Source organism: Malassezia japonica, chromosome 1 (assembly GCF_029542785.1).
Source record: "Malassezia japonica chromosome 1, complete sequence".
Taxonomy (NCBI): domain Eukaryota; kingdom Fungi; phylum Basidiomycota; class Malasseziomycetes; order Malasseziales; family Malasseziaceae; genus Malassezia; species Malassezia japonica.
In genome coordinates, this window is record NC_083370.1 from 612,460 (window position 1) to 637,621 (window position 25,162).

A 25,162-nucleotide genomic window follows, 5' to 3' on the forward strand; every position below is an offset into this window, starting at 1 on the left:
GCTTTGGGTACGATGCCGAGCCACAAGCGCGGAGACAAGATGCGAAACGCGGCTACGCAGGAGGCCCTGCGTAGCAACATGCGCTACCGCCACGGTGCTGTGATCACCAAGGGCGGCAAGATTCTTGGCCAAGGCCACAACCATATTCGCACCGGCTTCAGTGGGCCCTTGTCGGCCCACGACGCTGTCGTGCTTCCTGGCCAGCGTGCAGACGCACAAGCGTGTGTGAACTGCGCTCAGGAGGACTCTACGAGCGGCCGTTCCAGCGCCGCGCACTCCTACTTTAGCATGCACGCCGAGATGCATGCGATCACATCTCTGCTGCGTGGCGCGCGGCCGCATGTCGCGCGCTCCAGCGTCCAGCTGCGTCCTACGAGTGACTCGGACGCGGATCTTTCAGATCATCTTGCTTCGCTTGCGATAACTTCGAGCCGTGCTGCCGGCGCGCACTCGGATTGCTCCCGCTTGAGCGACGCACCCACTGCGGCCAGCCGTGTGAATGCCGCGGATGTCAAGACCAAGTGCGACCGCGCTTTGGTCGAGGGTGCGAAGCGGGAGCAACAACGCGTCGCTTTCACTACCCAGAACGAGTGGTGTCTTAAACCGCGCTATCAAAAACGAGGTAAAGAAGAACCAGCGCCACACGCGCGTGCCGCCTACCGGTGCGGGGCGCGCGTGTGGCCAGTGGGTTGGTAATCAAGAGGCGCAGCGCCTCAAGCACGAGTTCCAGCAGCGCCGTGCCGAGCGGCTCGAGCGTCGCAAGCAAGAGAAGCGTGAGCGCAAGGCGCGCGGCGCGCGCGGTGCGTCGTCCAGCGGGAGCAGCTCGGGCGAGTCGGCCTCGGACGCGTATACGACGCACTCGGGCGAGTCGTCCGGCCCCTCGACCCCCCCCCACGCGGCGCGTGATGAGGACGTGGCACAAAAGCTCGGCGCCGCGTCCGAGACGCTCGCCTCGGCGACGATGGCCTACCGGCGCATCCGCACGTCGGTGCGCGCGCACGAGGCGACCGATTCGCGCCTGCGCGGCGCCGATCTGTACGTCGTGCGCCTGCTGCAGGACGTCGAGTCCAAGGCCAAGGCCAAGGAGCAGCGTCGGCGGCACCAGCGCGCCGCCTCGTTGCCGACCCCCCCGCCCCCCTCGGTTGCGCCGCGCTATGCGGACAGCCGGCCCTGCTGGCGGTGTCTCGAGTGGATGCTATGGGCTGGTATCAAGCGTGTCTACTGGACAAACACCGAGGGCGAGTGGCACGGCGGCAAGGTCTCGACGCTCCTCTTTGGCCCCGAGGGCCCGACTGCCTCGCACCCGGCGCTCGTGCCAGTGCACCTGACGCAGTACGAGCACGCGGCCGCGATGCTACGTGCGCAGCGCCCTGTGCGGTGAATTTGGGTAGCCTTGTATTCTAGTGTACGATTCAACACCGGTCCGACCTCGTAGGCACCGCCGCCTGGTGTTGTGGAAGCACCCATGCCGCAGTAGATGTTACTAGGGTCGTCGTGCATATAGTTGACATGTACTTTTTACAATATCCCTCCATGTGATTCGTCGGTTGTGGAGTGACATGCGCGCCTGTGCAGCGTGTGCATGGCCGAGGCGCATACGCGGCCAACAAGCGCCGGCGCGTGACGGCCCCGGCAGCGCCGCTAGCCGATGCGCAGATGTTGGCCTCGCTGCACGGCCGCTGGATTTACTGGACCCCGTGATTGTGTCGATCGTACCACCACGTCGCCTGTCTCTCGACAGGAGCTCCGTGTGGAAAACTTTGCTGTAGCACCGAGTGCAGCATCGTGTTATGCTGAGGCATGACTCGGAACTAGGTGCGCCTCGCGACGAGCGTCGGCCGTCCGAGGACGCATCGCCTTTTGTTTCTCAACGCCCTGGCGCGGGCCCTACGCTGCCAATCGCACGCAACCCCTCGGCACCAATCGCGCTCGATGACTTTAGCGCGGACGAGGAGGAGACGCACGGCGCGCCTTCGGCGCCGTTCTATAACCTGAGCCAGCAGCGCTCCCAGTCGCGGCTCTACAGTCCGATGCGGGCCCGCCCGGCGCCGCAGAATGCGAGCTCGTCGCACTTTGTCGTGATGGTACCGCCCGCAGACTTGCCGACCGAGTCGCTCCCTGCGCGCAGCGCGACCATCGCATCCCACGCCCGCCGCGGCATCCTCTTGCCACTGTACCCGACGCTGGGCGGACAGCTGTACGCACTTGCTCGCGAGTACGGCCTGCCGTCGGTCGGAGGCATCTCGCTGTACCTCTTGGAGGACGGGCACGGAGGCGGAGGACCGCGCGTCGGCGACGCGACGTGGGCCGCTCTCTGGTCCGCCTTTTTCGACGAGGCAGACGAATTCGACGAGCCGCCCGCCTTGGCGCGCGAAAGCAGCGACGCAGAGCTGCAACGCCCATCACCGCTGCCGTACGCACGCCGCACCGCACCACTCTCACCCCGCCGCGGACTGCCGCGCATGCCGAGCAACGCGAGCTTCTCGTCGCAGCGCAGCACGTCTGCCGCATCGTTCGCACTCGAAAATGGGCGCCTGCCGATCGTCGGCCGCTTCGAATGGGCCGTCGACCCGCAGCGTGCGCGCTGGTGGCGCTCGTTCATCGGCCAGGGCAGCGAGCAGGACTCGGAACGCTCCGAGCCCGCTTCGGCACCGCTGCCTGCGCGCTCCCTCTCGGGCAGCGGGCCCAAGCCGCTGCGCCTCAACAGTCAGCTCTCGCCGGGCACGGTGCGCCGCACGGCACCCCGCGAGCTGCCGCACGTTCCGGACAGCGGACCGCCAAGTGCGCCGTACACCGACGCAACCAGCGCGCCTTTCTCCGACATCCCGAAGCCCGCGGAGCCCGCGTCTGCTGACGCCGTGCTGGGCACGCCGTTCGGCAACGACGAGCCAAGCACCTCGCGCGCAGAGCTGCCGAGCCAGCGGGCGCCGAGCAACGCGTCGGGGCAAGGCCGCGTGCCGAGCGGTGCGTCGGCGCGCAACGAGCGTGCGCCGAGCGCCTTGTCGGCACGCGACGAGCGCGGGCCGAGTGCGCTCTCTACGCGCGACGAGCGTGGACCGAGTGCGCTCTCTACGCGCGACGAGCGTGGACCGAGTGCGCTCTCTACGCGCGACGAGCGTGTGCCGAGTGCGCTCTCTACGCGTGACGAGCGCGCACCGAGCGCTTTGTCCACCCGCGACGAGACGCAGGACGAGACGCCTGCGCCCAAGGAGCACCACACGATGAGCTCCACGGTCGCGAGCCTGTCTGCGGCCGCGCAGCGCTTCTTTGGCGGCCGCCCACAAGAGGACAAGCGCCGCTCGGACGACCTTGCGCCCGCGCGGCCCGCGTTTGCCGAGTCGGTCGAGAAGCCGCAGACGCCGACGTCGCCGACGCGCGACGTCGAGGCGGCGCGCGAGCGCGTCACCGAGATGGAGCGCCACAGCGCCCAGGCCCGCCGCCACGCTCACCGCGCCTCGGTTGAGGTGCCCAAGTCGGTGCGCCGTGCGTCGGCGCGCATTTCCGAGGCGGTGTCGAACCGCCCCCCGGCCACGTCGACGCCCCCGCCGGAGAGTTACGCGCAGGAGCCCGAGGCGCCGCAGGACGAGCGCACGGACACTGCGCCGGCCGCTGATGCGGACGAGGAGCAGCTGCATGCTTTGCGCAACACGACGGCCGCGACACGTTTCGGCCGCCTGCACAAGTCGCCTGCGCCGTCGGAGCGTGCCCAGGTTGGGCAGCATTCGATTGCACGCAAGAGCATCGTGCGCCCCCCGTCGCGCCCGACCGAAGGCGACATCTTTGGCACCGCGCCGGAAGGCGTGTCGAGTGCCGAGAACGCGCAGCGCCGCATGGGCCACCAGAAGGGCGACTCGCTGCGCTCGCCGATCGTCCTCGGCACACAGCTCCCCGACGCGCCCAAGAGCGAGCCGCAGCTCGACCCTGTGCAGCTGAGCCGCCAAAGCAGCGTGGAATTCGATAATACGCTCGGCGACCTGCAGCGTGCGCTCGAGCTGCTCTCGCCCCGCCAGCGCAGCCGCGCGAGCTACGTGCCGCGGACCAGCGCCCTGGCGCGCGGCCCATCGTTTGGCTCGGGGCCGGCCGACGCGCCGAACGCCAGCCCCCCCAAGTCGCGCCGCCTCTTTGCGGACGAGGGCAGCAATGCAGAGCTCGTGCCGGGCCTTTCGCCCTCGGCGCCAGTGTCGGAAATGCGCGATGGAGACGCGACGCGCGAGTCGCGTCCGCTCTCGACCGGAACGCCGGCGTACGTGCGCTACGGCATCGCAGACGCCTCGACCTCGTCGGTGATTGACAAGCAGCCGGTCGACCCCCGCCATGCTGCGCGCTTCAGCCAGGACCAATGGTCGCAGGACAGCCACCAGCACTCTTTGCAGATGCCTGCGATGCGCGGCGCAGCCGACGCGCCGTCAGGCGCCTACACCGTTCCCGAGGTGCAGCCGCTCAATGTTCCCCGTCGCTCGGAACTGCTCGACTCGCAGGACGACGACGCGGCCGACTCGGTCGGCGCCGCAATGCAGCTCGACGCGCTGGACGAGTCGATGACGCAGTCGGAGGTCACGCACGACGCGCCGCCGCCGCTGCCTCCGAAGGACACCCACGACGAGCCGCTCGAGAACGTGCTCCAGGGCATGAACCAGAGCCGCGCCGAGAACGCGTACGCGCCGCGCGGCGAGGACGAATGGGCCCAGTGGTCGGCCGGCGCCTCGGTCGCGCAGCCCGAACCGCCGGCGCCGGCGCCGGCGCTGCGCGTTGCCGAGGACGCCGAGCAGTACGTCCCCGAATCGTCCGTGCGCATGTCGAACGATGCGCAGCAGTACGTGCGTGTCGGGGAGGAGCACTACATCCGCCCTGGCGACGGCGGCGCACCGCCGATCGAGGTGCTGCAGAGCGCGCCGACGCGCGAGACAACCGCCGCCGAGGCGCAAGAGGTGCTCACGGGCCCTGCGCCGAACAGCGCGCAGACCGACGCGCCGTTTGCCTTCCCGGCCCAAGGCACGCCGTCCGACGTGCAGCCGGAGCGCAGCGTGCCGGAGCGCGACGAGGCCAGCTGGGCGCCGGAGCAGGGCGCGACGCTCACGCCGCAGCCCAGCCAGGGCGCAGCCACGCTCACGCCGCAGCCTGGCCAGGGCGCCGCGATGCTTGCGCCGCAGCCCGTGCAGGGCTCGCCGATGCATGCACAGGCCCAGCAGACCTCGCCGATGCTCGCGCAGCCGCAGACCTCGCCGCTGCACGCTGGCCCCTCGGACTTTTCGCCGAACCCCAGCGAGATCCCGAGCGGCGGCCGCTTCACGCCGCCGAGCGAGCCGCAGGTGATGTCGGTGATGAGCCCCATGAGCCCGAATGCGTCGAAGCAGTCGACGTTCTCGACGAGCTCGCGCTCGCCCCGCCGTCTCCGCCACTCTGCGTCGTCTGACCGCCTGAACACGACCAATTCGCCGAACGGCGCTCGCGGCTTCCTTGCCAAGATGTCGCCCAAGCTCAAGTGGGGCCGCAAGAAGAAGGGCGAGGAGCGCAAGGTGCCAAGCGTCTCGGCGCCGATTGCCGCAATGCCCCTGCCGACCTCGGACGAGTACTCGGACGCGGAGGCGAATGCGCGCCTGTCCACCGCGAGCGTCTCGTCGGTGAGCAAGGGCCGCGGCATGACGCGCTCCGGCGTGCCCTACTTTGACCCTACGACGCTCGTCCGCTCGCCGAACCTTGGCGGCGGCGGCGACACCGAGTACGGCCAGCCGAACCCCGTATTCCGCATGAACGGCGCAAGTGCGTCGCTGCCGACGTTGCTGCAAAACAGCCCTGGCAACGAGCCGAGCGTCGCGCAGCTGCGCTCGCCGTTCAGCGCGGGCCCCCACGACGCAGACAACTCGGGCGTCTTCCCGGGCGGTGCCGACATCCCGAGCCCCGAGCTGCACCAGAGCGCACTCAACACGGGGCAGTGGGGCATGCCGCCCCAGCAGCCCGAGCGCTGGGATGCGCAGCCGAACGTCAACACCGAGGTGCCGGCGATGCCCCCGTCGCACTCCTTCTCCTTTGACGACCCTCAGCACAGCGTGCCGCTCCCGTCGCAGTACGTCGCGCAGCAGCAGGCTGAGTCGCGCAGCGCACAGCAGCAGGCTGCCGAGCCGCGCAGCGCACAGGAGCCGTGGCAGGAACAGGGCTTTGGTCAGACGCCGCGCGATGCCGCACCGTCGTCGCATGGAGCGAACGCGATCAATGCACCGGGCAACTATGGCTCGGGCGTCGTGCACCCGGTCAACACGGCCGGCTCAGCGCCGGCCGTGGCGCAGGGCCTGTCGACCGGTGCGACGAACACGGCCGTCGCTGGCAGCGACGCGGTCGGCCAGGCCGGCCACGCGCGTGCGCCAAACGCCATGACCTCGGTCGAGGCCCCGGGGCAGTTCGCCCAGGACGGCGCGGGAATGGGCAGCAGCGCCTTGCGTTCTGCCGAGAATGCCGGCCAGAGCGCCGCAGACACGACTGGCAGCAGCGGCCACCGCAAGACCGACTCGGTGAGCAGTGTCGGCCGCGGCGCGCTCAACTCGGTCACGACCATGGGCCCCAACGCCTCGGGCAGCGGCGCGTTCGGAGCGTCGAGCAACGCCGGAAGTGGCGCGCTGGACACTGCGAGCGACGCGGGCCGTGGCGCTTTTGACACGGCCGGCCAGGCGGGTAGCGGCGCCTTTGGTGCTGCCGGCCACGCAGGCCGTGGCGTTTCCGATGCTGCTGGCAACGTCGGTGGCGGTGCTTTCGACGCGGCCGGCAACGCCGGTCGCGGCGCCTTTGACACCGTGGGCAACGTTGGTGGTGGCGCCTTTAACACCGCAGGCAACGTTGGTGGTGGCGCCTTTGACACTGCTGGCAATGTCGGTGGCGGTGCGCTGAACACCGCGGGCAACGTCGGCCGCGGCACGTTTGACACGGTCGGCAACGTGGGCGGCGGTGCGCTCAGCTCTGCCGGTAATGTTGGCGGCGACGTGTTTGGCGCCGCCGGCAACGTCGGCCGCGGCAGCTTTGATACCGCCGGCAACATTGGTCGCGGCAGCTTTGATACCGTCGGCAACGTCGGACGCGGCAGCTTTGATACCGTCGGCAACGTCGGCCAAGGTGCGATGAGCACGGCTGGCAATGTCGGCAGCGGCGCTTTTAACACTGCAGGCAACCTCGGTGGTGGCGCTGCAAACACCGCTGGCAACCTCGGCCAAGGCGCCTTTGGCGCAGTGGGCGACACTGGCCGTGGCGCCTTCGGCACCGCTGGCAACCTGGGCGGCGGCGCCGTGAACACTGCTGGCAACGTCGGCAGCGGCGCTTTCAACACTGCTGGTAACCTCGGCCAAGGCGCCTTTTCCACTGCCGGGAACCTTGGCGGTGGTGCGATGAACACCGCCGGCAATGTCGGCAGCGGTGCCTTTAACACTGCCGGCAACCTCGGTGGTGGCGCTGCAAACACCACTGGCAACCTCGGCCAAGGCGCCTTTGGCGCTGTGGGTGACACTGGCCGTGGCGCCTTTGGCACTGCCGGCAACCTGGGTGGCGGCGCTTTCAACGCCGCCGGCAACGCTGGCAGTGGTGCCTTTAATGCTGCTGGCAACGCGGGCAGCGGCGCGATGGGCACCGCGGGCCACTTGGGTGGCGGTGCGATGGATGCGGTCGGCCACGCTGGACGTGGCGGTATGCACGGCATCGGCCAGCTCGGCCAAGGCGCAACGAATGCTACGGGCCACGCGGGCCATGGCATTTTCAATGGCGCACAGAACACCATGCACTCTATGGAGGATGGCGCGTCGAGCTTTGCGAAAAAGATCCCTGGCATGGACAAGCTGCCTGGTTCCGGCGGCAAGGAGTCCGGCGGCAAGGGTTTGTTTAACTCGCTGACCGCGGGCTCCTTCCGCAAGGGATAGAGTACTATAGCAGTGATAATGGTCAACAGGCAGATATATTGCTACCTAGTACAAACGCGTAGTGATACCCATACTCATCAGCTCCTGGAACAGAAGCTTGGCCGCGTACGGAATGTGAATTTGCGAGATGGACGTGCGATTGCGGCACGCGCGGCACTCGAACGTGTTCTTGCGCAAGTTCGCGATCGCCGTCAGGCCACAAATGTCACAAATGTGCAGGCGGTACGCGTCACTGGCGTCGTACATGCGCTCCTTCAAAAAGTTGGCCATACCGTGCGAGATCATACAGTCGCGCTCCATCTCACCGAAACGCAGACCACCGTCACGCGAGCGACCCTCGACGGGCTGGCGCGTGAGGATCTGTACGGGACCACGCGCACGCGAGTGGATCTTGTCGTCGACCATGTGCTTCAGGCGCTGGTAGTACGTCGGGCCGAGGTACACCTGCGCCTGCAGCTTGCGGCCCGTGTGGCCGTTGTACATCACCTCCAGGCCACGCGACTGGTAGCCAAGCGAGTGGAGAATGTCCGACACGCCCTTGACCGTGAGGTCGGTAAAGGGCGTCGCATCACCTTCCTGGCCCGAGAGCGTCGCGACCTTGGAAAGGAGACACTCGACCAAGTGCCCGATGGTCATACGACTGGGAATGGCGTGGGGGTTGATGATAATGTCCGGCGTGATACCCTCGGCAGTGAACGGCAGGTCCTCTTGGCGGTAGGTAATACCCACCGTACCCTTCTGCCCGTGACGCGAGGCAAACTTGTCGCCGACCTGCGGCACACGCGTCGAGCGCACACGGACCTTGACGAACTTGGCGCCTTCGCCGTTTGTCGTGATGAGTACCTGGTCGATGATACCGCTCTCGGTGCTCTTCATCGGCGTACTGACGTCCTTCTTGGTGTGCGTCTTGCTGCGCATACCCAGCTCGTCGCTGTCCGGCGGCAACGGCGCCGTCTTGCCGATGATAATGTCCTCGCCGGAGACACGCGTGCCGGGCGGTACGAGGCCGTCCACGTCGAGCTTCTCATAGGTACCATGCTTCAGGCGGATGGCCGTGTCGCGCGTCGGCTTCTCAAACTCCTCCATAGTAATCACACCGACCTTCTTCTCCATGTCCTGGAAGGTGCGGTAGTAGAGCGAGCGGAAGAGACCGCGGTCGATCGCCGACTGGTTCATAATCACCGAGTCCTCCTGGTTGTAGCCCGAGTAGCAGAGAATCGCGACAATCGCATTCTGACCCGCAGGCAGCTCACGGAAGCGGAGGTACTCCATCGCACGCGTCGTCGCGAGGGGCTTTTGCGGATAGTACAGGATATTCGCCATGGTGTCCATACGAATCTGGTAGTTGGTCAAAAAGACACCCATCGCCTGCTTGCCCATTGCCGACTGGTAGGTGTTACGCGGCGACTGGTTGTGGTCGGGGAAGGGAATGATGCTGGCACACACACCAAGGATCATTGCCGGGTGGATCTCGCAATGCGTCCAGGTGTCGGGCGCAAAGGTGTGGATGGAGCGCAGGCGGCGTGTCGCGTCCGACGACTCGGTCGACAGGTTGCCGTTCGACGCCTTGAACTCGCGCGACTGCTCGAGATCGTAGGGCGACATGCAGATCAGCACCGTCTCCTCCTCCGCCGTGTCCAGATACTCGATCACACCCGACTGCACGAGGCGTGTCCAGTCCCAGCCTTCGCCTGTCTCGTCGTTGAGCGCCTGGATATGGTGCCGCTTGATGAGCAGCGTCATGTTCGCCTGGTCCACAATGAAGAGGGGGCGCAGCATACGGCCGCTGTCCGTGTAGATACGCAGCTCCTTTTCACGGATATCACGCACGACACTCACCTCGTGCGAAATATCGTCCTTGCGGCGCAGATCGCGAAGCGTGTCGACAAGCTGGCCGGGGTCGTCGTGCGTACCGAGCCACACGCCGTTGACAAACACCTTGGTCGCCTTGGGGTCGGCGACCTGCATGTCGATCAGGCTGTTCAGGCCGAACTCTTCCAAGAACTCGACAATGGGCGCCGAAGGCGTGCCGACCGAGATGTTGGACATGAGACTGAGGTTCTTGACCAGACCACAAGCCTGGCCTTCCGGTGTCTCGGCGGGGCACACCATACCCCAATGCGTGTTGTGCAGCTGACGCGGCTTGGCGATCTTGCCGTCGCGCCCAATGGGCGTGTTGCAGCGGCGCAAGTGCGACAGCGTCGAGGCGAACGTGTAGCGGTTCAAGACCTGCGACACACCCGCCTTGGACTGCATCGCCTTCTTTTGGTCGCCCCAGTTACCGGTCGCGAGCGAGTAGCGCAGACCGTTAGTGATGGTGGCGTGGCGCACGGCGGCCTGCAGGTGGAACTCCTTTTGGTCCTCGACACACTTTTGCAGGTGGCGGTAAATGTCACGCGTGACCTTGCGGAAGAGCATGCGGAACAGGCCCGAGAGCAGCGGCCCAGCGAGATCGAGACGCTTCTTGCCAAAGTGGTCGCGGTCATCAATCTCGCGGCGGTCGAGCGCGGCGAGGAGCAGACGGTGGACCATAAAGCCAAAGAAGTACGCCTTCTTCGTGTTCGAGCCCTCCGACATGGAAATGTGCGGAAGCATCTCTTTTTGCAGAATCTCTTGCGCATAGACCGTACGCTTGCTGCGCGAGAGACCGGTGGTCGTACCGCGGCGGCCGATAAAGTCGAGTGCCGTCTCGCGATCCTGGATGACGAATGCCTCTTCGATACACGGCTTGAGCATTTCGAGCATCTGCGTGTCGTTAAAGTCGTAGCAGATGTGCTGCAGCACCTCGCGGTCCGGCACAATGCCCAGCGCACGGAACACGATCACGATCGGAATATCGTTGCGGATATAGGGCAGCGTCGCCTTGATCGTGTTGTTCAGGCTCTTTTCGCGGTTACGAGAAAAGAGCTTTACCTGCATGGTGCTGATCGTCTTGCCACCCCGTTCGACCGCACTGCGAATCTCAGCGAGGAAGGTAATGGGCGACGGCGGGGCCTTGGCAAAGACGTATACGTGGTTCGCCGCCATGCGTTCCTGCGCAATGAGCACCTTTTCGGATCCGTTAATGATAAAGTAGCCACCCGAGTCGAAGGGGCATTCGTTCAGACTGTACTTGCCCTCGTCCGGCAGATCGGTCAGCCAGCAGAACTGCGAGTGAAGCATGATCGGCACCTTTCCGAGATACACCTTTTCGTCGACAATCTCCTCGCGGCTGGGGTCCGGGACCCAGAGCTGGTCGCCGTTTTCGTCCAGCTCGTCCTCCTCGCCCTTGACAAGGACCTTTTGCGAGACGTCGACGTGGAGACCGGCCGAGTAGGTCAGGTTGCGCTGCCGCGCCTCTTGGGGGAACAGGGGCGCCGTAGAGCCATCTGCCTCGGTCTGTTGCGGCTTGTTCATGTAGATCTGGCCGAACTCGATCTCGTAGCGGCGCGACTTGTCCTCGGCATGGCCCGAGTGCTGGTCGCTCTGTTCCAGTGTAAGACTCCTGCTCTCCTCGACCAACTCCTGCACAGTGTTGCTCATAAACTCATTGAACGAGTCGATCTGCTGGCGCACCAGGCCCTTTTCTTCGAAAAAGGCCTTGATCACGTCCCAGCAGTCCTCCTGGCTGATCTCTTCCACCTCTTCCTCGTCGTACATGGTCGATACAGGGATCTGCTACGCAGAAGAAACACAGTCAGCACACGCGCAAACAGACAACCTCGTGCCTTGTGCCGTGCCTGTCTGGGGTACCCGACCTAGGACGTCGTGGCGCACAAGGACCGCCGTCGCCGCGCCTGCTTTCTCGACGCGACGAAGCACGTGGCATCTCGGCCGAGAGAAGTACTCCTTCCACCCCGCCGCCACGCCGGAGCTTCAGCAAGATGGGCGCGGGCGACTTGAATATGAAAAAGTCGTGGCACCCCCTCCTGCACAGCAACCAGGAAAAGGTCTGGTTGCAGGAGCAGGAGGCGGCGGCCGAACGCAAAAAACTCGAGGAACTGCGGAAGGAGCGCGAACATGAACGCCAGATGCAGGAGCTGCAGCGCATCCACGAAGAGGCGGGTGGCAAGAAGCGCGTCGAGCGCGTGGAATGGATGTACAATACCCCGGCGGCCAAGAGCGGGCCGAGCGAGGGAGAGCTCGAGGATTATTTGCTCGGAAAAAAACGCGTCGACAAGCTCTTGCAGGGCAACGAGGCCGAGCAGCTCTCGCGCACAGCGAATATCGGCGCAAAGGACGCGCCTAGCGCCAATACGCAGCGCGATATGGCGGCAAAGATCCGCGAGGATCCACTGCTTGCGATTAAGCAGCAGGAGCAGGCCGTGTACGAAATGCTCATGAAAGACCCCACGCGTCTGCGCCAAATGCGCGCCAAGATGGGCCTCGAGCCGGAGCGCAAGGAGCGCAAGCACAGGCATAGGCACCGCGATCAGGACGAGCGCCGCGAGGACAGGCATCGCCACCGCGACGAACGGCGATCGGATTACGACCGCCGCGATCGCGACTATGACAGGCGCCACGACGACCACCATCGCCACCGCCGCCGCGACGACCGCGAGCGCTACGACCGCCGCGATGACCGTGAGCGCTACGATCGTGGCGACGACCGTAGCGAGCGCTACGAACGTCGGGACGACCGCACGCCCCGCCGCACGCCCCGTGACGACCGCGACGGATACCGCTCGCGCCCCGACGACTCGTACGACCGCGCTGCGCGCCGTGACCGTACCTATACCCCCCGCGACACGCCGAGACATACCCACGACGCACGCCCTTCTCGCCCTCGTTCGCGCTCGCCCCAGCGCCCTCGCAGCGACGCGGACCGTGAAGCAAAGCTAGCAGCTATGATGTCGGATGCCAAGAAAATGGACGACGAGCGCTCGGCACGCATCCAAAAGATCACGGCCGAAGAGCGAAGCACTCAGGCCGAAGAAGACCAGCGCCGCAACGACGCATACGACCACAGCAAATGGCGCGAGGGCGGCGGAACCGGCAAGGCTGCCTTTCTTGTCGACCAGCAACGCAGTCTCTGGGGCGAGCAGAGCGGCGGCATGGACCTGCACGAGCGCCTGCGCCGCTCGCGCCACGGACTCGAACGCATCGCCCCCGACGAATAGTGTATTGTAGCACCTCCACATGACCACGAGGGCAGAGACAGGCGGTTATTGGCCTGGAGTTCGGTGCCCCGCAAGCCAATAACCATACAGCTGTCAAACGACTCCACGTTGGAAGCGACCATGGCCCACTCACAGGGCAAGCCGTTTGGCCGCCGCACGCGCGGAGGGGCGCGGCCGCATGGGATGGGCTCGGCATGTTCGGAGCTGAGCACCTGGCTCAGCGCTCGCTACCGCGCCCAAGAGGCGGCGGCGCGCGGCACCGCTGCGACACAGAGTACGTGCCAGGATGCTGACGCAGTGTCGGCACCCCAGCTGGTGAGGACGTGCTCGGCGCCTACAGAGTGGTCTGGCGACGGCGACGGCGAGTGTGCTACGCGCCCGCCGAGCCTTGCGTCGAGCCACGCGTCTCGCGCGCCGTTCCTTGCGGCATTGCGCAAGGCAGTCGCCGCGCATGCGCGTGGCTCTTTGCCGCGTGCGGGACAATGATACCATTCACGAGAAGGCGGAATATGTAGATATGAGATGCTAATGTTCTATGAGTCGTCAAAGAGACGCTGCTCTTCGTCCGAGGGGTGGGAGTCGAAGAGATGCGTGTTGGCTAGTGGGGCGACGGCTTAGCGAGGCTCCAAAGTTTTGGTGTCTAGGTCAAAGAGCTGTTTGTGCTGGTCTGTGTGCGTGTCGATCGAATTGTAGGGGTACGGCGACGAGGATTCATCCATGGAGGCACCCTTAGTTGTGTTGGGAGGAGGCTCGTTCGTGGTGTCGTCCGACTCGTGTCGGTCGCCATTGAGCGCACCCACTTTGACATCCCCATCTTGAGCTTGTGCACTCATTAGTCACAGCGTAGTCGCGCCCATCTAATTGGCCCTGCGAATTATAACCGCTATGGATGTGTGTCGCTCTTCTTCGTGCTGAACAATGATACCATTCAAAAGAAGGCGGGGTATGTAGATATGAGATGCTAGTGTCCTATTAGTCGCCAAAGAGAAATTGTTGCTCGTCCGATGCGCGAGAGTCGAAAGGGTGCACGTTGACAGGTGGGCGTCGGCTCCTTGGGGGCGCTCTAAATTTTGCATGCCTAGGTCAAGGGCCGATTCGCATTGGTTTGTGTGCGTGTCGGACGAGTTGTCGAGGTACGACGACGGGGACTCATCAGCGTAGATCAAGTCGGTTGCGTGATGAGCGACACATCAGGAGTGTCGTCCGCCTCGTGTCCATCACGATCGAGCATAACGACGCTGTCGGCCCCAGCCTGAGTTTGCACGTCTGCTGCAAGCTCATCAGAAAGGAATCCCTGGATATTATGGGGTGATGGCCGAAAAATGACCATAAGAAGCGCAAGGTCTGGGTCGTTAAAAACTGGTGACTTACAAGCAAACTGGGTAACCCTCTCAGCGCCGCCATTTCCGATCCAAAGATACGTCCACGTTGAAGCTACAGCGTAGATAGATGACAAACTTGAATCTGTTCCATTCCCTCCCATTCCCAGCCTCCGCGATTCGAATACAAGAGTTGTGGTTAGCGAAATGACTGTAGTTGTTCCCGTTAAAAAGCCAAGATACAGTAATAGCTTGCACTTATACTTCTGGTGCTGTTCTTTGGATCGTTTGAAGCTGTAATCGACAGAACCAATAATGACCGAATTGAAAGTGGCGGCCGCGAATATGTATGGGAATAACAGGATATCTCTTCCCAAGTGCTTGGAGCCGAGCAATGAATGTGCAATGAATAGATGAAACAAAAAAGAAATTGCAGAGTAGGAAATGTAAACGCCTTTCATAAAGTTGTCAATGGACAATTCCTCTCTCGAATTGCGGTCCCAGTTCACAACCATCATTGTGAGAAGATGAGTGAGCACGTCTCGGAGAACATTAGACGTAAGGGATAGGAAAAGTGCAGCTCGTGCTGCAAATGTCCGTATCCCAGACCCGTGAATATCCCGCCAGCGTTCAACATCGATATCGTGATAACTGATGTAGGACAAATATATCCATTGGATTAAAGCATCGCTCAGAGCCACAAGGAAGATACTCCCGACCCGTGATTTGATCATTTGTACATATTTTGACCGTGCTTCATCTTGACTGGTGTAACACAAATAGTACCAAAAACTGAGCATGACAATGTATAGCAAGACAAGGTGCCTAGAGAGGCTTTGCAAGGGATGCATTGTCGCAGGGAGATTGCCTGGAAACACATTGTAGAACTTGGCATATCCAGCAAGGTGTGTATTGTTATCGGTATCAAGGGTAAGGGTCGTATAAGAAACAGCCCCAACACAATAGTACCCCTGCTCCGTAACCTTATAAGAAATAGACCTTGGCTTCTCATTTCCAAGGCCGAGATTAATTGATGTTTGCTGTATTGTATGCGCTTTTCCCCCCAGCTCGTTCAAGAGAAACTGCCCAAATTGCGATCTGTTGCACAGATTATGCGCGATCGCTGTCGTGCCGCAGACATACTCTGTAAACTAGGTTAGAGAAAAAACATACATTTTTCCCATAGCGCTTCCGTTCGGGGTCGTTTTTGCCTAGACGATCATAGTCGTTTGCTTCAAAAATAACGACAGCTGCGTTGTCTTTCGACCCCGCATTCAACATGACTTTCTGTCAGCGGCAGCATCGCTCACCATCAATCCTCGTGTTATTATCGGCCCACATTCCAGTGCATGCTTGGTTCGGTTTAATGGAATCGTGTAGCTCTGCGACATAGGCGTAGCTCAGGCTAGCCAGCACCATACATAGAGCCACGAGCGAGTGACACAGTCGGGAGATCTGCATCGTGGCCAGAGATCCGAGCCAGTGTGGAGCAGTCCGTGCGCTTGGCGCGGGTCTCGCGTCGGATATGTCCGAAAGTTTTACGAATTAGTCAGGCGAAATTATTGAAATCTATGGAGAATGAAAGAGGGGCTGCCGCTCGTCATGGTGCTCGGTATCTACACTGCGCGAGGCACCTGACTCGTTCAAGGAAAGACAGAGTGACTCCTTACCATCGCGTTTTTTCGATTCCTCATCAGTGTAGGGAGGGCGGGGTTCTTCCCTGAAGTGAGCCTCTCCGGCGGATGCACGAGTAAACTCAGTAACGGTAATCCCGCTCTCTTCAACTCGGTTTTCGTCGAGTGTATTGATCTCGATGTCTTCATTTTGGTTCTCTTCGTCTCCCATAGCTTCATCGTATAAGATCCTTTGAATGTTGTATTTTGTGGGCCGTAAAATGTACATATAGTAAAACAGAACTAATAAAGTCAGAATGTACACTTACCGGTCATGCCAAACATTTCGGGGGTTAAGTCAGTGTAATTCCAATACGATTCCCAAGGGGGTGAAGAGCTCGGTTTTGTCTCTAGATTTGGTGCGATCAAGAAGAGCAATACCAATCCAAAACTGCATTGAACAAGAGCTGGTCATCCCAGTTTAAAGAATAGACCGCTCTTGTAGCACAGATTCCGTTTTGCACCATTGAAGTGAGACATTAGCAAGATCAAAGAAGGTACTGCAACGGCGAAGGGCCCAATGAAAAAAATAGGAAACCCCGTAACCAACCAGTCGCCATTGAAATCCGAAAAGGTCCATAGTATCCCAAGAGAAAACACTGCTCTGAACACCGTGTATAACCCCCAAAGAAACTGGAGGACTGTTTTTGATAGATAGACAATGCCTGTAGGCCCATGATCTAAACCAAATTTGGAGAGCCAAAAAAAAGAAAACCCATCTCGAACTGCACTGGAACATATAAGGACGATGACAGAAGTTTTGATCGACACGTTACCCATAGTATCGTTATTAAAATCCTTGAATGACCGAAAATCGACTTGCATGGCATTTAATATTGTTAATGCAAGCAAGTGAAAGAAGGCATCAAGAAACCAGAACAGAGTAGCACGGTGGATAAAGGAGATCCCATCAGTGATAATTGCAGGCTTTTTATCAACGTTTGTTCGGCAAGCCATGTACCATCCTGCAAATATGACCAAAAGATACATTGTCATGTTTCTGTAAAATTGCATCAGAGGATACATGGTCGAAGGTAGATTCCCTGTGGTGGTATTGTGGAATACAGCGTAGCCTTCAACGTGCCCATATTTTATTTTACTCTTTGAAGACCCGTAAATCATACCAGAGGTTATCATTCCAATGCAGTAGTATCCTGTTTCGGTCACATTGTAGGAAACGACGGTAGGAGAATGTTTTTTTGATCCAAGGTCAAGGGTAATTTGCTCTATAGTTAATGCTGGGCCTTCATCGTCATCCAATAAGAATTGGCCTAGTTGAGTCCCATTGCATTTGTGATGTTCGGCTGCTTTCGTGGTGCAAACATATTCAAGTTCCTAGGTTAAGAGTGGTAACTCACCCCAAGAAACCCGCCGTTACGCTGTTGGCCTATGTTTCCAAAGTCGCTCCATTCAAACATGATTAATGTAACATTCCCCTTTCCTCCTGGAGAAATTACGGCTGTCTGTTAACGGCATGATTACACACCATCAATCCTTGTGTCTGGCCCCGCCCACATTCCGTTGCAAGCTTGGTTAGGTTTGTCCGAATCCACTAAGCCATAAATATATGCTTGGCTAGATATAGTCATCGCTAAGCATATTGCCGCTAATGACCGAAACAGACGAGAGTCTGCATCGTGGTCGCTGAATGACCCCAGGTAGCACTGCAGGTAGTCCGTGCGTTTTGGATTCTGCCGAAAGTTTGGGAATTAGTAAAACTCGACGTACATCGTGCAGGATCGACAGCAACTGTACATGCTTGCGAGCATGTCGCGGCATATGAAAAAGCCGGAAACTAGAAATAGCGCGCCAAGACGTAGTAATGAAGGGCTATGGATTATATCTTCGCAGCCGCAGCTATCCTTTTAGCACTTCGATGCTAACTTCGATTAGAAGCGTAATTTTGTGGACAAACTCTCGAATTGTCCTTCCCGTAAGGTGCATACGGAACGAGGAGCTATGTAGAACGCGTCTCACTCCAAGGATTCCGAGTTGTATGCTTGCAAGTCTGCAAGAATTCGTGTATTGCCGAAAATCCGTGCCGCGCAAAAATTGAACCCATTTGCGCTAATGCTCCACATTTTAGAGTCATTCTACGTTTAATCTTTCTTGCGTGCATCGCCTTCATCGTCCGAGAGTTGTAGCCGTTCCCTTTCAACCTCGTTCCCACCAGCATCGTACGACGGACGCATCGGGGGTGCATACTCTGCATCGTCCGCATCAAACACAAGCTCGTCGTCGTCACCCTTGGCCTTGTGCATCGAAGAAGCGCGACTTGGGCCGCCCGAATACGGCGGCAAGCCCTCGTGCTGATCCGTCTCGTGGATGTGCGAGAGGTCTTTCAGGTGCTGCGATCCAACTTCGACTGCATCATCATCGAGCTCGTCATCGCCTCCAAGCGTATGCACTTCATAGTCGCCCACATCCGCTTCCTCGTCTGTCGCCAGCTCATCCGAGGTCGCGAGACGCATGTTTTGACCGGTCGGCCGCCAGACATAGGCAATCGACGTAAAGACTGGGTAAGCACGGATACGTACCGACAAAATAGAGGATACTCAGCGACCCATCCAACAAGAACCAACGGTACTGCCACGAAGTCGTCGCCAACTCGCTCGTTCCGTTGCTTGCGACCAAGAACGACGAAAAGAAGAAAAAGCCCATAATGGCCACGACAGCACCGATCAGGATATAGTACAGGCGCTGGAACATACCGCGCTTGTACGTCTGCCTGCGGTTGGTCAGGTACTGGATCGTCGACTTGAGCGAGTGCAGAATCCACATTAAGAACGTAGTGAGTGTCGCGGCGAGCGGGAAGATGAAGAGGAAAATCCAGCTGCCGTTCATCTCGAGCAGAATCAAAATAATGCCGATGGAGTACATTACGCCAAAGACAAAGTGCAAGGCAGTGAGAATCTGCACCTTGCGCAGGACTGAGCCAATAGTGGGACGCACTACACCGTAGCCCATCGACACAATCAGCAGGAGAAAGAAGGAGAGACTGTCGCGCATCGCACTCAGCACATTCGTAAGCACCAACAGGAAACGCGCCGTGGTCGTCACCGACGAGCTTCCGTCCACCGCACGGAAACGTGCAAAATCGATTGCGTGGTTGTTGTAATACGCATAATACAGCCATTGGCACGCCAACTCAATCACAAGAAAGATGATTGTAGCCGAAATAAAGTGCTGTACCGTGACAATCTGCTCGCGGTGAATGCCACAAAACGTGAGCCACACTGCGCCGAGGATCACATAGAGAAGAGTCATCAGGCCGTAAAACATGAGCTTGGGATGCTCTGCCGCCGGAAGATTACCGCGAAACACGTTGTGGAAGTCGACGTGGCCCGAAAACTGGTTCAGACGCTGGTTCGTTTGGGCCGGGTCGGCAGCTGGGCTCAGCGACGTGGCCACGGCACAGTAGTAGCCAGTGACAGTAACATTGTACGAAAAAACGTTGGTCGTCGTGCTCCCTGCGCCAAAGTCAAACTGCTTTTGCTGGACCGTGTACGTCTTGCCGCGCGAGTCGTCGACAATAAAGTTGCCGAGGTCCTTTTCGGTGCACAATCCGTGCTCCACGGCCTGTGTGCTGCACACGTACGTTTTGAACTGCGTCAGACTCACGACGTACAATCTGGCCATACTGCTGCCGCACCTGGTCAAACTTTCCGATATGACTGAGCTCGTTCAGCTCGTACACGAGCGCCGTCGCGCGCCCTTGGGACTTGGGGTAGAACACGACTGCGTCAGCCGAGCTACCTACCATCGATCGAGGTATTCTTGCCAGCAAACATGCCACTGCATGTCTGTCGCAGCCCCTCGCTATCCTCGATGCCGACAATGTACGCAAACGCCGGCAGGGCAAAGAGCGCCCAGGTTACGAGCAACCTCAGCCAAGGGCCGTGCATCGTCGTGGGAGGCGACCCGAATGTGGAGGTCTACGAAGCCTGCCGCCCGAGCGAGAGGTACGGCGTGCGGACCAGCTCGGAGAGCAGTTCTACTTGTTCGTCGGACGAGGGCCAGTGTGTCCAGTTGATCTGGGTAAGTAGGGTGACGTACCGTAGCAGCGATGGCGAAGCCTTGCATGGCATCCGTCTTGGTAGCCTCTTTGTAGAGATGCAAAATCGGCTCGTCTTCTGGCTCGTCCTGCAGCTTGTACGGCGTGGTGCGCTGGACGACTGTCTCGGTGCGGTACAAGGAGAGGTGTAGGAAATCGTCGCCAAGGCGCATGCCAAGCGTGCGAGGAGCAAGAGGGGCGTGGTGCGGCGCCGCGTCCGGAGCGAGCGCGTCGACGCCCGGCGAGGCGACGTCGCCCCATGCGTTAATGCTCTGTAAATACGTGTCAAGCGCCGTCTCGCGCAGGGCGCGTGTATGCATCGGCGCCGTCGACTGTGCCGAAATGCGTGCATCGATCGAGGCGGCAGGGCACAGGACATCTGTGGAGCTCTGGACGATCCACTGCGCTTCTTGGAAGATGCTGCGTTCCGGCGTCGTGTGCAGCGTGATGACCAGGTCGAGTGGCCGCGCGTCGAGTGTCGCGCGGTAGTACAGACGCACCTGCTCGGCCTCCTTCTCGGCGCCGGCCGTGTACGGCCCCAGCTCGGTCGCCCGCATGCAGCTCGGCGGCGTGCTTGGCAGAAAGAGCGACGGGGCGAGGTCGGAGAGCGAGGTCGGTTGGGATGTCGCAGGCCACACGGCGTGGCCGAAAGCGACACGCAAATGCGTCTTCCACTCGCCGCCCAACAGCTCGATCGGGAGCGGCGCTGGGGCCGCCGCCTCGCGCAGCCCCTCGAGGTCCACGTGCGACAGGCCGGTCGTGGCAAACGCGGCGTGCTGCGGCGCAGTGTACCGCACATGCTCGCTCTTCATGGCGTACGCGTCCGCAAGGCTGTGCAGCGTGCCGGGTGCGTACGGCAGGGGAATCAGCGGCTTGCTCGGCGCGCCGAGGCACGCAAGGTGCGATGCACTGGTGCGGCTGTTGTACTGCTGCAGGAGCACAGCGGCAGTATGTGCGGCGGTCGCATCGGTGAATCGCATATGGATTTCCTTGCCCTCCTTTTCCAGGTAGCATCCCGACCGCTCTGCAATCATGTGAACAAGTCCAAGTGGGGCATCCGCTTCGATCGAGGCCTTGTGGATATGCGCACAAAACGACGAGAGCCAGTCAGAGAGCGTAGCAATACCTTGCTCGGTGCCCCGCACCGCTGCACCGGTCTGCCCGTCGCGCTTCTCGATCGAGACAGTTGCGTCCGCGTCGCGCGCAGCCTCGAACAGGTTGCGGCCATTGCGTGCAAGCAGGAACACGTCGCCGAGCTCGAGCGGGACAAATGCTGACGCGTCGCCGAGCACGTCGGGATTCTTGAGCGAAAAGCGCTGCTCGAGAAAAGCACGGACCAACTCGGCCTTGGGCAGCGACGAGCGGATATTGCGCAGCTGCGCTTCTTTTGCGAGGTCGTACAGCTGGGGGCGCGTAAACGAGTCGCGTACGCTACGGAACGCCGTCTCCCAGCGTGTCCGTGCGAACTCGGCGTCGCTCTCGCCTTTGGCGCGGCGCGCGCGCGCGGCCGGCGCCAACGCGTCGATCGCATCGAGCGTCGGGGGCATGTCGGACTCGGTAGGCAGATCCATGTCCCAGCGCCGCTGCGACCATGCGCCACGGCTCGTGCGCAAGGTGCGTACAGGGCCCAGTGCCCAGCGGAGCGGCACCGACATCCCGAAGTGGAGGCAGAAAAAAAGCTAGGGTATCGATGCTATGCGTGGGCGCGCTTCTTCTTGGGTGCGTCGGCGCGCTTCTTGGGCTCGTGCTTGTCGGCTTTCTTGGTCTTGGTCTTTGCATCGCCTTTAGACTTGGCCGAGTCTTTTTCAGGGGTCGTCTTGGGCTCGGCCTTGGCGGCGTCCTTGGCCTTACTCTCCTTTTTCGATGCCTTTTGGCTCGTGGGTTTGGTGGGCTCGCTCTTTTCGTCCTCCTCTTCACCGTCAAAGCGCTTGTGCTTGCGTTTCTCGCCGGCGGCTGCGGAAATCATGCGTGCGGCGGCACCCTGGTCGATGCGCTGCGACGGGCCTGTATAAGTCATGGCACGTACCCTCTTCAGATCCTGCCGCCTTTTTTAGCTTGGTAAAGTAGGCCTGTACACGTTCCTGCGTCAGCGAGACGACGTACCAGTTCGTCGTGGACTGGGTGCGTCTTGGGATCGATGCCCTTGCTCTTCAGATACACTGCGTTAGCTCATCCACGTACTCCAGATCACATCCAGGTAGACGTATGCAGCGCTGACAAGCAGCTTGGCGCCGGTAAGGCGCCCTTGCAGGGCGGCCTGTGCATCCGCCGCACGTGCCGAGGCGTCGGTTCCCTCGAGCTCCGCGAGGCACTCGGCCATCGGCTTCTTGAATGTATTCTCTATAAGCGACTGCAGTGTAGCAATCTGCTCCTGCAGCGACGCAATTGTCGCGGTCGGGTCGTTGACTTTATGCGCATAGGACGACATGGCAGACAAAGGCGACGACCTCCACTTTGCTCCGCCCGCAGTGGTACCGCCGGCGGTGTGCGTGATCGGCGGCGGATGTAGACGCCTGGAATGCCCCTTGTCGTATACACATCTACCTGGTCTATGATCCGCAACTAGTCCACAAACACACGTCGGCGCAGCATGCGTTGCCGCGCTTCTTATCCTACTTCCGAGCGCTCGCACGCCGCGTCGTCGGCCGGGGCTGCTCCTGTGCCTCGTGCCCCGTGCCCGAGAGGCGCAGGACCTCGTCGATCCAGTCGCCGACGCGCTCCTTGACGCCGACCTTGACACGCTCGACGACTGCGTACCAGTCGCTGCGCAAGTCATTCAAGAACCGCTCGCTGGCCTCGGGAAAGACATGGCGCAGCGACCTGGGATGCACGGTCCGTCCATCCCGCACCCTATGCGGCATGCCATGCACAAAGAGCGGCCCTGCATACCATATCCTGTCCTCGTCCGGCTCCTCGTTCTGCAATGCCCACGCAATCTGGAGCATCTTGGCCTTGTCGTCGCCCGCATAGCTGCGCAGGAAACGCGTCCAGCCTGAGCGCCGGCGGGTGTTGATGAACCAGAGCACCGCCTGGTTGTACACGAGGCAATCGGCGCGGCTTTTCGCCTCGGCGTTGGTATCCTCCAGGATCTGGAGCTTGTCGTCGCGTGTCGGGAAAGGGTAGCCGAGGTTGTGCAAGAACCAGGTCCGCATGCGCGACGCGTTCAGCGTCGTCTCCCCCTTATCCCCCCGGTTTGGCGTCTCCTGCAGCGACGGCGTGCGCTGCAAAAGGAGCAGCAGCTCGTTCTGCGTCATGGTACGCATCGCCACCGCCTCGTTCTCCTGCGAGCGGAGCAGGCCGGCAAGCCGCTCGAGGCGCTGGCCGACGCGCGCCCCGAGGTGGCACGTCGACGGCGACAGCGTGCCTCGCTCCTGGCGCGCAAGCACCTCGCGCTTGATGTGCTCGGCGGCGGCACGCAGACGTGCCAGGCGCGCCTCGCTGTGGCTCGCGAGCGTGTTTAGCAGCTGGTTCTCAAAGGCGAGCAGCTCGGTGCACAGCTGCTCTTGCGACTGCATCGTGGCAAGGCGCAGCTGTGCCGCCCCCTTGTCTCGATCGCTGTACGGCACAAAGGGCCTCCACTGTGGCTGCGCACGGACCGGTATAAAGGCACGACACTTGCTTCGTGCCCTCATGCGTTTCGAGCTGGACTTTCTCGACGGATGCCTCGCCGTGCTCCGGGGGCTGAGGCAGGGCGCAAGTCCCACGTCGCTCATCTCGCCGCTGCCGGGCGGGTCGAGCGTGTCGCTGAATTTGCGCACGATCACGACCGAGGCCTTTGCCGAGGCGGTCCGCGATCGCCCGCTTGCCACCGATGTGCAGGACGCGCTCATCTCGCTGTATGAGCGCGCGTTGCAGCGCCTCAAGACCACCTTTGCCCAGGGGTTCACCGAGGCACAGTCGCGCTGGGGGGCTTCGCGCGTGCACGCGCTGCCGCTCCTGCACAATCTCTTTGAAACACAGTGTGCGGCCGCCGCGCAGGAGACGCACGATACGATCCTCGCCTTGGTCGACGAGCGCCTCGATGCGTTCCTCGCGGACGTCGACCCGTCGCGCTGCGGCAACCCAAAGGCGCACAGCGAGCAGGCTGTCAAGATCCTCGAGACCGCCTTTCGCCACGCGCCCAACATCACCCAGGCGGAAAAGTACAAGCTCGCCCAGGCGACGGGACTGCAGCCCCGCCAGGTGACCATCTGGGTACGTACCTGTCCTAACCCAGTTCCAAAACAGGCGGAATCGCAGGTACGGCGCGCGCCGCGCTGCACGCCGCCCGTCGGGACGCGCGATGCGCAGGGAGCGTGCGCCGCCCCGCCTCGCGTCCGTGCCGCCGCCTCGGAGCGAGACCGAGAGTGTAGAGGAGACGCCAATCAAGTCGGAAACCGGCTCGCCGCCGTGCTTGCCGCCAGCGAGCCTCTCGCCCGAGCTCGGCGTGTCGTCCGGACTGCAAGGCTCGCCGATCAAGGTCGAGCAGAGCCTGCCGCAGCTCACGGCGCCCGGCATGGAGTGGACGCCGTCCTCGCCGGAGCATGTGCTTCCGATGGAGCTGACGCCCGCCGAGCCCTTGCCCCCGGCGTCGGTCTTGGGCCTCGGCACGGCGCACGAGGCGCCCGAGGCACTGTCGCTCGATGGCCTGCTGGACTTTGACAGTGCGAAGCAGTGCCTCGTCTTTTCACCGCTCGATCCGCTGCCCCGCCTCGACTTTGCGGACCTGCGCCTGGATATGGAGTCACTCGAACGTGCGCTCGGCCTCGGGCGTACCCACCCGGTCCTTCCGCCGGTGGTCGAGGTGCCTCTTGTGCCGCACGACGAGCTTGCGGCGGCCGGCTCGCTGGTCGCGCAGCCGATGCACGTCGCAGACGAGATCCTGGCCTATGCCCAGGCCGAGGGATGGGCGCTCGGCGACTTGGTCGCGCCGATGCGTGCTGCGCCTGCTTTCCATCCTGCGAGCGAGATTGATCGGTTTGCGGTGCACCTCGACGGCGTGCTGCAGCCAGCAGAGCGTGCGCTGCGCTCCGACCCCACGACCGCGCCTGCGACTGCCGCGCCGAAATGGCTGTCGCTGAGTGCGATGCGTGACACGCTGTCTGCGGACGTGCCGCTGGCGCTGCACGACGTAGCTATGTAG

The 25,162-nt window shown here is 61.6% G+C and overlaps 8 protein-coding genes across 8 annotated transcripts; 3 read left to right on the forward strand and 5 right to left on the reverse strand.

The window, feature by feature from the left end:
- Positions 1-12: 12 nt before the first annotated feature.
- MJAP1_000364 (uncharacterized protein) lies at positions 13-7,895 on the forward strand (the record flags this gene model as incomplete). Its single annotated transcript, XM_060264334.1, has 3 exons — positions 13-521; positions 586-1,358; positions 1,816-7,895. The coding sequence occupies 3 exons, from the start codon at positions 13-15 to the stop codon at positions 7,893-7,895; spliced, it is 7,362 nt and encodes a 2,453-aa protein (XP_060120317.1).
- Positions 7,896-7,940: 45 nt separating this feature from the next.
- On the reverse strand, positions 7,941-11,534 carry RPB2 (DNA-directed RNA polymerase; the record flags this gene model as incomplete). Its single annotated transcript, XM_060264335.1, has 1 exon — positions 7,941-11,534. The coding sequence occupies one exon, from the start codon at positions 11,532-11,534 to the stop codon at positions 7,941-7,943; it is 3,594 nt and encodes a 1,197-aa protein (XP_060120318.1).
- Positions 11,535-11,758: 224 nt separating this feature from the next.
- Positions 11,759-12,994, forward strand: CWC25 (RNA-splicing factor; the record flags this gene model as incomplete). Its single annotated transcript, XM_060264336.1, has 1 exon — positions 11,759-12,994. The coding sequence occupies one exon, from the start codon at positions 11,759-11,761 to the stop codon at positions 12,992-12,994; it is 1,236 nt and encodes a 411-aa protein (XP_060120319.1).
- A 5,091-nt stretch (positions 12,995-18,085) lies between these two features.
- MJAP1_000367 (uncharacterized protein) lies at positions 18,086-19,891 on the reverse strand (the record flags this gene model as incomplete). Its single annotated transcript, XM_060264337.1, has 4 exons — positions 18,086-18,501; positions 18,524-19,592; positions 19,615-19,724; positions 19,747-19,891. The coding sequence occupies 4 exons, from the start codon at positions 19,889-19,891 to the stop codon at positions 18,086-18,088; spliced, it is 1,740 nt and encodes a 579-aa protein (XP_060120320.1).
- A 30-nt stretch (positions 19,892-19,921) lies between these two features.
- On the reverse strand, positions 19,922-21,695 carry MJAP1_000368 (uncharacterized protein; the record flags this gene model as incomplete). The annotated part of the gene is made up of 2 exons (XM_060264338.1): positions 19,922-20,020; positions 20,043-21,695. The coding sequence occupies 2 exons, from the start codon at positions 21,693-21,695 to the stop codon at positions 19,922-19,924; spliced, it is 1,752 nt and encodes a 583-aa protein (XP_060120321.1).
- Positions 21,696-21,733: 38 nt separating this feature from the next.
- MJAP1_000369 (uncharacterized protein) lies at positions 21,734-22,468 on the reverse strand (the record flags this gene model as incomplete). The annotated part of the gene is made up of 4 exons (XM_060264339.1): positions 21,734-22,044; positions 22,067-22,121; positions 22,144-22,199; positions 22,222-22,468. 4 exons carry the CDS (start codon positions 22,466-22,468, stop codon positions 21,734-21,736), a joined length of 669 nt encoding a protein of 222 aa, XP_060120322.1.
- Positions 22,469-22,652: 184 nt separating this feature from the next.
- On the reverse strand, positions 22,653-23,555 carry MJAP1_000370 (uncharacterized protein; the record flags this gene model as incomplete). The annotated part of the gene is made up of 1 exon (XM_060264340.1): positions 22,653-23,555. One exon carries the CDS (start codon positions 23,553-23,555, stop codon positions 22,653-22,655), a length of 903 nt encoding a protein of 300 aa, XP_060120323.1.
- A 115-nt stretch (positions 23,556-23,670) lies between these two features.
- Positions 23,671-25,162, forward strand: MJAP1_000371 (uncharacterized protein; the record flags this gene model as incomplete). Its single annotated transcript, XM_060264341.1, has 2 exons — positions 23,671-24,234; positions 24,335-25,162. 2 exons carry the CDS (start codon positions 23,671-23,673, stop codon positions 25,160-25,162), a joined length of 1,392 nt encoding a protein of 463 aa, XP_060120324.1.